Source organism: Poecilia latipinna, unplaced genomic scaffold, assembly GCF_001443285.1.
Source record: "Poecilia latipinna isolate Pla-1442-1.1 unplaced genomic scaffold, P_latipinna-1.0 Scaffold118, whole genome shotgun sequence".
Classification (NCBI taxonomy): Eukaryota; Metazoa; Chordata; class Actinopteri; order Cyprinodontiformes; family Poeciliidae; genus Poecilia; species Poecilia latipinna.
The window spans coordinates 255,269-267,892 of NW_015112734.1; the positions used below are offsets into that span (position 1 = coordinate 255,269).

The following is a 12,624-nucleotide window of genomic DNA, read 5'->3' on the forward strand; positions in this document are numbered from 1 at the left end:
GAAAGATGTTATACAAATAAAATTTGATTTGATTTGATTATTGTCCTAAAAAGGTGTGGGAAAAATATCTTTGTTTTTAGGTGTATTTGCAGATCTTGTGAGGAAGCATCTCCACTCCTTGTTGAAAGAGTATGAGGCCAACATCCTCAGTCCACCAAAAGACTGGGTCCTAAATCAAGCTTCTAATGTCAATGCCCTTCAAGAGGGGGGAACATTTGTGTAAGCCTCTTATCCATTCTTTTGATTTCTGATATTACAATTATGATGTCTTCTTTAAAAGGAGTCAATAGGCCACCAGTCAGTAGCAGATTTAGTTTATAATGACATTTTGCATTCAATATGTAATATTTTCTGTTGTTGGTGACCCAGAGATTAACTGGGTTTCTGCTGACATAATTATTTCTTACAGACACACACTATGGAGGAAAATACAAGCAGTTGTGACTCCACTTCTAGCCAACTTGGTTTCAGTCGTTGACAAAGATTGCAATTTAGACCTGCTGCTGGATGAAGGGGAGGAGATGAAGAACCTATGGCTTCATATTTTTGGCAGCAAAGAAATGCTCAGTGTGCCCTATGCAAAAGAGATCAAGTAAGTAATTTTGACTTTGTTCAGATAATATCCTTCCAAATCAGAGCTTGACAAAAGATGCAGTGAATCTGTTCAGACACAGAATAACCTTTAATCTCTTTTTTGTTTTTGCAGAATCAGAATTGTCTTAGATTAAAGTTGTTTTGACTGCTTTTCTAAGCCTCTTTCACAAAATATTTTAATAACAAAACCACTAAAACTTGCTACCTTTAGTGCTATCTCTTTCATAAATTGTAAGTGGATACAGTAAAATTAAAATTAAAGTCGCCAATTCAGGACAGCATGAGGTGTGCTGCATTGGTCTCACCTCTACATGAAAATCCTTTGTTGGAAGTCAACATTTTGCAATCTTTTTAAAGCAAACTCAGTGTAGCAATTCTGGTTTTTGCAAAGCAAATGCTTAAATGCTTCTCATTGAAAATGAGTCTTGTTTGCATTTTTAAATCATGTGGGCAGCTTGTCGCAAAAACCATATGTCATCTCTAAATTACCTCCTCAAATTCTGCAGACTAGCTTGCACTTATACAAAAGCCATTAAATACAGACCTATGACTTCCTCACTCCTTCAGTGGGTTAATAGAGGTGGGTTGACTTCTACCCAGTCACAGCATTGGTTCTTGCTGCTGGTCATTTGCCACTTCATACTGGTGCTGTAAAAATAAATGTGTCTTGTCTAATAGTGCCGTGTACCAATCCCGCATACATTAAAACCAACTTGGAGTCCTTTCTTACTTACTTGGACAACTAACAATTAAAGCAATTTTCTATGTCCTGTTCATAGTTCATAGAATGTAGTTATTTCTTCTAAACAATTAAGCTGAATCTGTAAACCTTTACATTTAATTCAGAAGGTATTGTGACCCCTGAAAATTGGAGGCTTTTTGTACATTTTGTACATTTAACCAGATATTCGTTTTTTTGTTTCTCTGACTTTCAGCATGCTAGTTGTGCAAAGCCACAACGTAGGTGGGAACACCATGCGCTGCCACACGCCCTTCAGCTGGTGCATCAAAGACTTCCTGGATGAGCTCATGATGCAAGCATTTAGACATCAAAGTAAATAAACTTTGTGAAAATGATGTTGTCAAGAAATGTCTGCTCTTTTCAAGTCATAATGAAAGCTTTCTTTTCAGACTAACCTCTAACAAATTCATATTTAAAATTTTTTCTTTCAGGTAATTCATTTCAGTATTTCCATGAGCTGTTCTTGAATACATCATTTGGCAAGTACATGGCTGAAAATGTGAATGAGCGACTGAAGAACGACCTTTTTGAGAGGTACCTTCAGGACTTTGTTTCCATGACCATGAAAGTGGCATCAGATGATGAGTTAGAGGTAAGGCTAACTAAAGGTCCCAACTTATTATATTAATATGTGGTTGTATTTATGTTAATGGAAATTTCCATCCAATGCTCAGATCTTTCAGAAAAGTTAAAGGGTAACATCTCAAATCCCATGTTGAAGCTGCCTCTGTGTCTTAGTCTTTAGAAAATGAAATTCCGTAAGTGTTATGTGAATGAGTGATTTATGTAAAAAGGTCATTTATTGGATAATATTGAAAATGATAATTAAATGGACCCATTTCATATTAAGACTTTTGCAAAAATCATAACAACATTGCCAGAAAATCAAACCAAATGTATCCAAATGTATTGAGATTTTTTTTTACATTTCTGTGTCACTTTATTTACTTTACAGTTAAATGAAGCCATTATAAATCCACCTGTGCATTTTCTCCTCAGCTCTTGTGTCAAGCTCAGGCCAGCTGCATTGATGAAGTCCAGAGACAAAAACGAGATGCAGAGAAACCTACGTTCCACCACATCCACTTTGCCTTTTATTTCTACCGACAACGCCTTCAGAACCTCTCACGGATTATTTCCCTTCAACCTGAAATTGTTTCACCTTTACGAAGAAACCAACACAGAAGAAACTGTCCTGAAATGGTAACAGTATTTTAATTTATAAGCTAAGAAGGTCCAACCCCCATTCTATAAATTTAATACCAAGACAAGGGGAGACATTGTGTATAAAAAAAAAACTAAGGCTATTTTATTTTTTCTGCTTTGGGATTTCCTACACACATACAAGCTTAGTGAGTTAAACGAATGAATTCAAAATGCATGAAGATTGTAATAATGTAGTAAAACAAAGTACTGAGCAACTTCAATATTTTTGTTGTTTTTTAGGTTTTAGATGTTCTTGCAGCAAAGGCTTGTGTTGAGAACCTGGAACCCCAAAATTTAGACTCTGATGCTCTCTGCCGACAATGGATGAGGCAGGTAAAGAGGCTTCAGGTGTCTATGGAGCTGATTTTCTCTCAGCATAGCCTCCGTCAGTATGGAGATCGATGCAAGGGAGAACTTCATCCTATCGGGTATGAATCTCTTCCACAGGACTAGTAATAAAAATTCAGTTATCCATAAGTCAAGAAATAAAAGAAATGGAGTTTCAAAGAGCAGCAAAAACTGTAGACTATGCAGTTTTTCAGTCTGCATAGCAAGAGAACAAGCAAGTTATTGAAACACTTCACAGTATTTCCATCCAAGTGGACCAAATGACCAAAGTTAAGTTCAACTACACTAGATTAGAATAGTAAAATTATGTGTCAAAAAAGATTGCATAACATGGTCATAGTAGAAATAAGTGTTGCAGCTGAAATGTCTGGCATACATACATGCTTAGGAACAGCAATATCTCAAGAACATCAAAGTGAATTCAGTTTGTCACACATCAGGTCACTATTATACAATTTTAAAAAGTTAGTTAGTTAGTTAGTTAGTTAGTTAGTTAGTTAGTTAGTTAGTTAGTTAGTTAGTTAGTTAGTTAGTTAGTTAGTTAGTTTGAAGTGAATTTTGTGTAGCCAGCTGACAACACAACCTTATGCTCTGACATAGATAATAATCAAGGCCATTTTATATATTATTGCATCAGTTAATTAGTTCCAAAATCCATCCATGTGCTTGTATATCCTTGTCATAATATTGTTAATTTTCATGTGTTTTAGGGGCCATTAACCATTTATGAACAAGTGTGTCCTGGAATGTTCACAAATCAGTTGATATAAAATTATTACTCTTCAAGAAGAACTTATGTGAACCACACAAAAAAATGTATCTGTTGTTTTTGTACTATACGGAATATTTTCTGTTTTTTAGTAACGGCTGGAAACGTATTCACATCCTCGCGCTCTTTGTGGAACATCTGCTGCTGGGTTTTAAAAGTGAAGACCTTCAGCTCAAGGAAGTGGTCCTAAAACACATGGAAACCTTGAGCAAGGTGAGTAGATGCTTGGTGATTCTCAAAGTTAATTAGCAGTATGACATTTACTGTATTCATTCTTTATTTATTCATCTATAGTTGGAATCATTTCTTATTATAAATATTTCTGATAAATTACCTGAGCAGTTATTGCTTTTTCTTCATAGGCAACAGAAAAGTCAAAACTCCTGTAATCGCAAATATTGTTTTTGTATTGGTTTTTTTTTAATCATTAAAGGTCCTTGAGAGAAACTCGGATGTAAAATTCGCCAAGCCTTTTGAAGCTGTGATTAAAAACCTGAAGGCCTGTAAACAAGCAGCACTTGATCAGCTATTTAGGTAATTACTTCTTATTCATTTAAAATATGTGGTGTGGAAATGTGACATATATTCTCCACAATAATTACATAGAATTGTATTTAGCTGACTTTAACTTCCTTAAGGTTTGGAGTTCACTGTGGGGTATGCGTGTCAGAACCTGAGGAGCCTGTGGATTTGCCATGTCGTCACATGATTTGCTTGACGTGCATAAAAGAAAGTCTGGACACTGGAAATGCATCCTGTCCCACCTGTAGGCAAGATTTACCAGACGGCTTTCAGCCCTGTGTCTCTGAGGAAATACGGTAAGCACCGAACCCTTGAATAACAAAATAATAAGTTTATTGAAAATTACATTTCTTTTCTTTGTTTTTCACTTCTCTGTTATGAGAAAGAATAATTACTGTCATGTAATAACTACAAAATTATTACATGACAGTTACATGATTGTATCTTCAAAGTGGAAAATCTCAGTAAAAATATTTTAATAAAAAAAGTTTATTGTTTCTTTAAATATAGTTTCTTGATGAAAGGATCTTGAATATTGAACTCCTGTTATTTCATCAGTACAATTCAAATAATATACTGAATTATGTTATTCACTTGCTCAAGTTCCACTATATGAATAAGAAATAGAGTTAAAGTAGTGTAGAGTTTAGATTGGGCCTAAAAAGGTTTTTGGCAAAATTTACTATATTTTATCTAGAAACAGTTTTTGGATTGCCCATAATTAATATGTGTTTGCAGGGGTTCCCTCAAGAAAAATGGAGATTTCAGACGACGCTGCAATGGTTTCTTCATTGATCTGCTTTCTGCCGTGTGCTTCAAAGACAACAAACCACCAAGCAAAGAAGTGATAACACACCTTTTGTCTTACCTGAGGATCGAGACAGGTATCATTTCTGAAACTTCTCCACAAGAAATAATTTTACAAATTGTTTAATATTTAAATTTTTTAACCACCTACATTTGTCACATTGCAAAATGGTTCCAGATCTACATTTAACAAACCTGAGCTGCTCTATTACTCATGATCAAAATGTAATTTTGTAATAAAGATGTCATGTCACCTAACTTGTTTCTTTTGGAAACAGAACATGAACAGGTCCAGACCAAAGACTTGTCACCTTTTGACGAGTCTCCTGATAAAAACCCTGTTGTGCGATCTGTAATCCTCAAACTACTGCTGAAGTTCAGGTAAATTAACCAAATGTTGTTTCACTGCAATATTTACATTATTTAGATTGATATGGTAATAGAGAAATTATGTTTGGGAGATCACAGCTGTTCTCCTGTTAGAGTGTGCAAATATAAGTTTTAAACATTGTTACTTTATTTTCAACAAGCTTTTTGGTTGGTGAAGTTTATACAAACTTTAGCTTCCCATTGAAACTAACCACATTTTTATGAACTGCATTCAGCTATTGATTAACATATTTGTTTCAGCTTTGATGAAGTCCAGGAATATTTGCAGCAGCATTTGTCAACAGTGGAAGACAGCAGATTTGTGGATGAAGATGATAAATCAGAACTTTATGCCTTATACATCAACTGTTTAGAGGTAAAAACACCCCTATTTGTTTCATTAGGTACCTTGCAAAAGGATGTGTGTAAACTGTAATAAAAGTTTAGCAGGTTGAGATTTTCCACCAATTTTTTAGTCATAAGGCGTAGTGTGTAAGGCGTAGTCTTAGATGTACCCTTAGGTCACGGTAGAGAAATGTAACCTACTTGTTTATACAACAAGTTTCTAGAACATTATCAGTTATTTGCATCACTTGTACACAAATTAATATAACTTAATATGTTAACTTAATTTGTAAGTTAGTATGTTAAAAATAAGATTTTTTTAAAAGGTATATTGCACATTAAATTTACAACTTCAGTTTTTTTTCTATAAGAAATGAAATAATAAACTAGTGTGATCTGATTACTTAATGTTGTTTTCTGGAGTATTTAATGGTATTGGAAAAAAAGGCTTCCTCGTAGACTTTGAATAACTGTTGCACCAAAAATGTCTAGCAGTTAATTATAAATTGAGGTTAAAATTAAAGTGAAATTCTTATGAAATTGTTTTGCAGGACGCCATGTGGGAGAAAATGTCTCTGGGAGGCAACAATGCTGAAGAGTTACAATTTTACGAGAAAGAAACAGAATTTCTTGGCTTGTGTTTGAGGGAAGCAGCTTCCATTTCAGAGACGGTGTCTATTCAACACCTGCAGCACATCGCTCAGCTGCGGATGATACTAACGATGGCTGCCCAGCTAATCAGTGACAAACTTTCTGGTGAGATATATATATAATTTAACTAACAGTTTATCTAGTTTACTTGCAGGAATAAAAAAAACATTTGTTAACTCACACTATTGTTTCAGCCAAAATTGGTCCAGATGAAGCAAATGATTTCCAGAACATGGTGATGAGGCTCTGTGAGGACAGTGGCAACGACTGGTACTGTGTTTACCTGATTCGTAAGATCAGTGAATTGCAGGGTGTGCAGCAAGTCCAATCTTTGGCTAAACAAACAGAGTTCAGTTGGCTTTTTCCAGAAGAGATCAAAAAACAGGTATGTACTTTTTACCAACTGAGGAACATTGATATAAAACCGTAATCCATATAATGACTGAGCATAACTCCAGTCTTACAGGGTGCAACAAGGTATTTGTTGAAAAGTGTTAGTGTGAAATGTTTATTTTTACCTACGGTGATGTGAAAACACTGAATGTGTAATTTCAAAATATATCACATTTACAGTATGCATTTTGACCTCTGTTCATTGTGTAAGCAGAATGAAGATGGAGGCCTGATGGACCAGTTTCTGATGTACGGTGACGAGTACAAAACCGTTAGAGATGCAGTTGCTAAGGCTTTAGTGGATGGTGACGTTGATCAGATAGAAGAAGTATTGGAGGTATGTTTTTATTTTCTAAATGTTTGTTTAGACTTCCTTAACCCAGGTTATGGATCAGATTTTTAAATAATCAATTGACATTATTTGATGTAGTTTCTTTTCTTTCTTTCTTCATTTAGAAATGCACAGCAACACGAAGAAACAGAACGGTGTTTGTCCTTCTGGCTCTCTTCCGAGAGGTTACCACTCTTTACAGATCTCCAAATGCGAGTCTCCATCCCACAGCTGAGGTGTGAATAGTCCTCACATATCCAATATGCACCCAAAGTATTCATGCAATTAATTCATTTTTTCAAGTTACAAAAACTAACTCTGCATTAGGCCTAGGCAACAAATCCAAACACCTCGTTGTAAAATTCTATGTAAATCTGCCAAGAGTATGAATAATAACATGATCTTGTTTGTCATTAAGAAATGTACCTCATGGTTTCATTTTTGCCATTCAGTTCATTTTTGTATGTTATGTGTTGAACAGATGCTAAACATTTGTTTTTGTTTCTGGTAGACATATAAAGCGTTTGATGAGTTTATCGAAGGATCAGATTATTTGAGTGATAAAGAAATGAGGGACTTTGCATCCGCCTTGATCAGCAACGAACTGGGAGGACTCTCCGTCCAGTCAGGCCACACTCCTGCAGACAGCATTGCCATTGAGCTGGCTGTCCATCTGGCCGTCATCCTGCTCACCACAAACAATGATCTGCTCTCGCCACTCAAGCAGCTTGGTTTGTTTCCTGATAACATGCAGGTATTTCACTTATTTTGTTGTTTTCTGTCCTGAATTTGTTATTCTCAGAGTGTCTGCTGCTGCTTCTTGTTTGGTCTGACGAATCTGGTCTTTATATGGATTTTAAAAAGTAATTTAGAACAATTTTTAAAAGCTGAATAAATGTTAAAGTCAAGTAACTTTTGTCAGTGGTCAGAAATTTAGGATAATTGTGACTCTAATTACAACTGATCTTTATTGCTCTTCGTCTTATAGGGAGCTTTTATACCCACAATGCCTGATGATATGGTAGCTACTGCTCAAGCAGCAATCCAACAAGATTCTGGTCAACTCACCTGGTATGGTAAGTATCCATCTTTCATTGTGCTTTTTGTTGAGTATTAATAAAACTCTGAGTAAGTTACATTTTTCTTGTGAGTTGGTATCAGAAAAACTAGATTGAAATAAACTATGCTTTTTCTAACCCCTTTGGAAATTTTGTTGGTTTGGTTGTATATATGTTTTTGATATAAAATCATTTTACAAAAATCTCAGTGAGATTAAATAAATTAAAACCAAATCAAACTGGGAAGCATAGCTCATAGTTTAATAATATTACTATGGACAGGAATTCCCTCTTTTGCAGATCTTTACAGCAGTTTTTTGTTATTTTATTTTATTTATTTTTTTACCACAGTGTGTCGCAACAATCATCTATGCTTCGTTGGTGAGGTAAGTCATATAATGCTGTTCTTTTATAACTGTGGTAGTTATGTTGAAATTTCACCCTGACTGTACAGTATTTTTATTCTTTATTTTGGTTTTTATCTGGTTTTTGTAGTGTTTATAAGCAATAAGTGACTGAAAATATTTGCTTCCTTCTTTTTGCTATTTACTACAGTGTGGCCGTCCTATGGAGAGAGGGAAATGTTTGGAGTGTGGCGAAGAGGTTGGAGGGGAAAATCATATAGCTGTGCAAGGATTTACACCAGTTCAGCTACAGCAGTAAGTGGGATTAGTTCTTATTGTCATGTTTTTGTTACAAGATTATCTAAGAAAATTCTGACGTCCTCAAACTATTTACACCAGTTAATCTACTGGCCTAAGAGACACTTGGAAAGATTAATAGTCATTTGGGAAAGTCATTATTTAGTCAGATAACTAAAAATAACTTGTAGACAGTGATGGCATAGTTACTTTGAAAAAGTAACTGTAATTGGATTACTGACTATTCCTTGAAAAAGTAACTTAGTTAGATTACTGATTACTTGATTTGGAAAGTAACTAAGTTACATTAAAAGTAATTTTTTTAGTTACTTTCAGCAGCTGCTGACAACAACGCTCCACCACCTGTGAAAATTACATTGATCTTTGCCAATACTTAATTGTAAGTTATTTTGTAATGGCAACATCAACAGTGTGTCTCCACTTATAAGAAAGAACTGAAGGTGAGATTGTTTAATGGTTACAGCAGTACACAAAAACATCAGTAATTTGTGTGTTTTTGTGTGTTCCACTGTCTGAAAAACTCTAAGAAGGACTTTAAATCCTCCATCCCTCCCCCAGCATCCAGGTTCTGTGTTACAGCCCTGCGTTTGTTGTCAGAGCGTAGCGCACAGAGGCTCCACAACTCAGATATCCTTCTGCACAGATTTGTGACACTTATCTTAATATTAATAATTATAATGGCGTTTAGTTGCACAACTCATTTGTGGCTGTTTTCATGTTTATTGCCCTGTTCATATTAGTCTTGAAGTTTGCAGTTTTCTGGAGCGCAACGCGAAACTCAACGTCATTCACAGCAAATATATTAACTTGACATTAACAAAAACACGGATCATCCAGGAAATGATGGACAGGGAGAGTCTGACGTAAACGACCTGGATGACAGACAAATTCTGAGATTTATTATGAGTCTCTTCTTATTTCCAAGCCCAAATGAGTAACTTCTCGTTCAAAAACGAGCCCCAAAAAGCACAACCCGCTTAAATTTGCTAATTACTTTAGAAACAAAACAAGCCCAAGTCCGATCATTATAAAGCCGCTTATAATGATCGGACTTGGCGACAGAAACCCAAAATAGTTCCTGTTTTTCCAGCAACGAAATGTGCATCTCACTTCTCCCTCCATTGTTTACATTTCTGTCGCTACTGATAATGCTGCATAAAAATGGCAGTCGGTAAATAAAATTGAATTACAAAAGATAGTTGTAACACACAGTAATGCAAAGTGATTTTGTTAAGTAACTGTAGTCTGACTACTGGATTTCAAATAACAACACGTTAGATTACTGAAACAAGTGGTCCAACATCACTGCTTGTAGATAAGCTGTAGTAGATCTAAAAACTAATCTGAGCTCCCCTTCAACCATAATTTTCAATGCGCTTTGGAACCAGTAGCGCTGTCCATAACTCTTCAACACGCTCTCAGCTCCCAGCAAGATGCATTTAGTTCATTGTCCATGTTGGAGAGGATTTTATTATGGATTGATTTAGTTGCCTCTGCGATGTACTCTGTGCATAAAGTTGAAAATGTCTTCTGCATATTTGCGCCAAGTAGATGTAATCTGTCAAAATGACAGATGGCCATCAGATTTTTCCATCATTTTTAAAACAAAAATGGTCAAATATGAAAAATATCCCATTTATATCTATATGTAATGTAGATATAAATTTTGGTTGATAATTTCTGACTCCATTTTGCTTCTTTTTTTAGGGATCATACAAGACCTGGCCATATCCTTGGAGACCCTGAGAGAAGAAACAACCCAGATGCCCTGGACACCAAAAACATGTCTCTGACTCCGTTCACGCTGGTCAGGCTGGTTACACATTTGGCCATGTTGCTCGGCACTTCAAAGAACTGTGAGGTAAGATGGAGAAAAATAGCCCTACAAATGTTCACACAGTGCCTTCCACAAGTAGGAAACTAGATGTTACTTTTCCTGCTTGGTAGGATTGCATTATTTCTGTAAGTTCTACATGTATAACTGATCATGTGATAAATAAACTTACTGAATTTTATGGTGACAAACTAAAATCAACAATAAGAGAACAGAGAAAAAAAATGATTATGGTGTAAGTTCTAGAGAATGATCACTGAAAATAATTTCTTTCTTTATGAAAGCTTAAAGAATCATGCAAGGGCATTATTCTTGGTTATAGCCGCTCATACAATTATTTCTTCTGCTCTAAACTACTCAGAGTTGTGTTCCTACGGTGGAAGAAGTATATATATAATTTTTTTATTTTTTATTTTTTGCAGTGAAATGAGGTTTAGTTTAGTTTTGCCTTTATGAAAAGCTTTGGCAAAAGTATCAAGGTTTAGACAAGTTTTCTGACCAGTAATTTAGAAATGTATTGACTTCTATTGAAGTCATTTAGTTTTGTTTAGCTAAAATGTCCAGCAAAATGTTTTAAAGTTTTTTTCTTTTTTTTCAGTCTGTCCAGCAGATCATCCATCCACCTGTGGAAGATGTTGATCTTTTTCTCAGTCAGCACATAATGAAGGATATTGAGCAGCTGACGCAGGCGCTGGCGAAAGGAGCGGATGATGCTGTTACCACTGTCCACCTGATTCTCAAATCCCTTCAAGAACCAGTGCAGACCAACAACCGTAAGCAGTACACCAGTCATTATGTAACTGTTTAAGACATTATATGATTATCAAAAATCATAAATACATGAGCTCCACCTGTAGTACTGTGAAAAAGTGTGGACAACTTTCTTTTGTCTTTGTTCTCATAGGTTTTCATTGGTCATATGTTCATAGGTTTTCAAAACTTCTGTTTTGAAAGTTTTACTGATATGATCTGTTTTACTTCCCTCAGAAAACATTGATGCTCAACTTTCTACAAAAGCATCTAGAAACACCTGGGAGACGTCAGTGGCTACGGACGTCATGACTCCTAAACTGAAGGTATTGTTTTACCCACTTTTTCAATTAAACTCTGAATCATATATCAGCTAACTGACTTTGATTAGCTGATTAGTCAACCAGACTTATCGGCTGTGAAAAAATAAATTCATGCTATTAATTTAATCTACAAAATTAATTACACCTCTCCATTGTGGTAAAAACTGCAGTCATCACGGAGGAGGCAACATTTCTTTACTTTTGGAAAATTAACATTTCATTAAAATTGTAAAGAAAAAGCCATCCTAAGCTAACTGTAATAACAATTTGAAGATAAAGAAATGCATCACTTTAGGACAAATGTATTTTGTCCTAAAGTTACAATCTACAGAGAGACTTTTGTCCTCATATTCTGAATATCAAACATCACAGGAATCCTATTGGTGGGTTTTTATATATCACTCAATCATTGCTTCCTTTTAAGAGACTTTCTGTTTGCAGTTCTTAATATTTTTAAGATATGTTGACATTTCCTGCAGACTTATGTTCAACTACAATGATCTGTTTCATTATTGTGACAAATATAACAACAGCAATCATATTTGTGTCTAGATTCTTGATCAACTCCTGCAGGAAGCAAAGGGACAAATTACAAATGATTCCCGTGTTTCTTCAAACTTCATCCTGAGAATCACTTTTGGCGACGACTGTAAGTTCCTCACATCGCTGCAGCAAACATCTGAGGTTCACAGTTCATCGGTGTGGAGCTGCAGGGAGAGGCTGTCATTGCTCAGCCTCACACACATCATAGAGTACAGAGACCTAAAAGAGGAGCTGCCGCTGCTCTGGAAGTTCCTGCAGAAGGTCAGTTTATACCAGAAACCGAGATTTAATCTGTCAGCGACACCACAAAAACACAATATAATATCTATAATAATATCTTAGTACACTTAAACACAAAACTAACTTACAAGTTACTT

The 12,624-nt window shown here is 35.4% G+C and overlaps 1 protein-coding gene across 1 annotated transcript in view; it reads left to right on the forward strand.

The window, feature by feature from the left end:
* LOC106944919 (E3 ubiquitin-protein ligase RNF213-like) overlaps positions 1 to 12,624 on the forward strand; it is a 77,846-nt gene that overhangs the window by 56,593 nt on the left and 8,629 nt on the right. The window contains exons 37-60 of the mRNA XM_015028252.1: positions 81 to 219; positions 410 to 592; positions 1,530 to 1,648; positions 1,768 to 1,928; positions 2,336 to 2,539; positions 2,783 to 2,970; positions 3,752 to 3,872; positions 4,093 to 4,193; positions 4,298 to 4,477; positions 4,920 to 5,065; positions 5,267 to 5,369; positions 5,619 to 5,733; positions 6,254 to 6,458; positions 6,548 to 6,738; positions 6,961 to 7,083; positions 7,203 to 7,313; positions 7,589 to 7,831; positions 8,066 to 8,153; positions 8,487 to 8,521; positions 8,691 to 8,794; positions 10,505 to 10,658; positions 11,230 to 11,404; positions 11,619 to 11,707; positions 12,257 to 12,508. Coding sequence (XP_014883738.1) covers positions 81 to 219; positions 410 to 592; positions 1,530 to 1,648; positions 1,768 to 1,928; positions 2,336 to 2,539; positions 2,783 to 2,970; positions 3,752 to 3,872; positions 4,093 to 4,193; positions 4,298 to 4,477; positions 4,920 to 5,065; positions 5,267 to 5,369; positions 5,619 to 5,733; positions 6,254 to 6,458; positions 6,548 to 6,738; positions 6,961 to 7,083; positions 7,203 to 7,313; positions 7,589 to 7,831; positions 8,066 to 8,153; positions 8,487 to 8,521; positions 8,691 to 8,794; positions 10,505 to 10,658; positions 11,230 to 11,404; positions 11,619 to 11,707; positions 12,257 to 12,508 — 3,530 coding nt within the window. The remainder of the gene's footprint in view (positions 1 to 80; positions 220 to 409; positions 593 to 1,529; positions 1,649 to 1,767; positions 1,929 to 2,335; positions 2,540 to 2,782; positions 2,971 to 3,751; positions 3,873 to 4,092; positions 4,194 to 4,297; positions 4,478 to 4,919; positions 5,066 to 5,266; positions 5,370 to 5,618; positions 5,734 to 6,253; positions 6,459 to 6,547; positions 6,739 to 6,960; positions 7,084 to 7,202; positions 7,314 to 7,588; positions 7,832 to 8,065; positions 8,154 to 8,486; positions 8,522 to 8,690; positions 8,795 to 10,504; positions 10,659 to 11,229; positions 11,405 to 11,618; positions 11,708 to 12,256; positions 12,509 to 12,624) is intronic.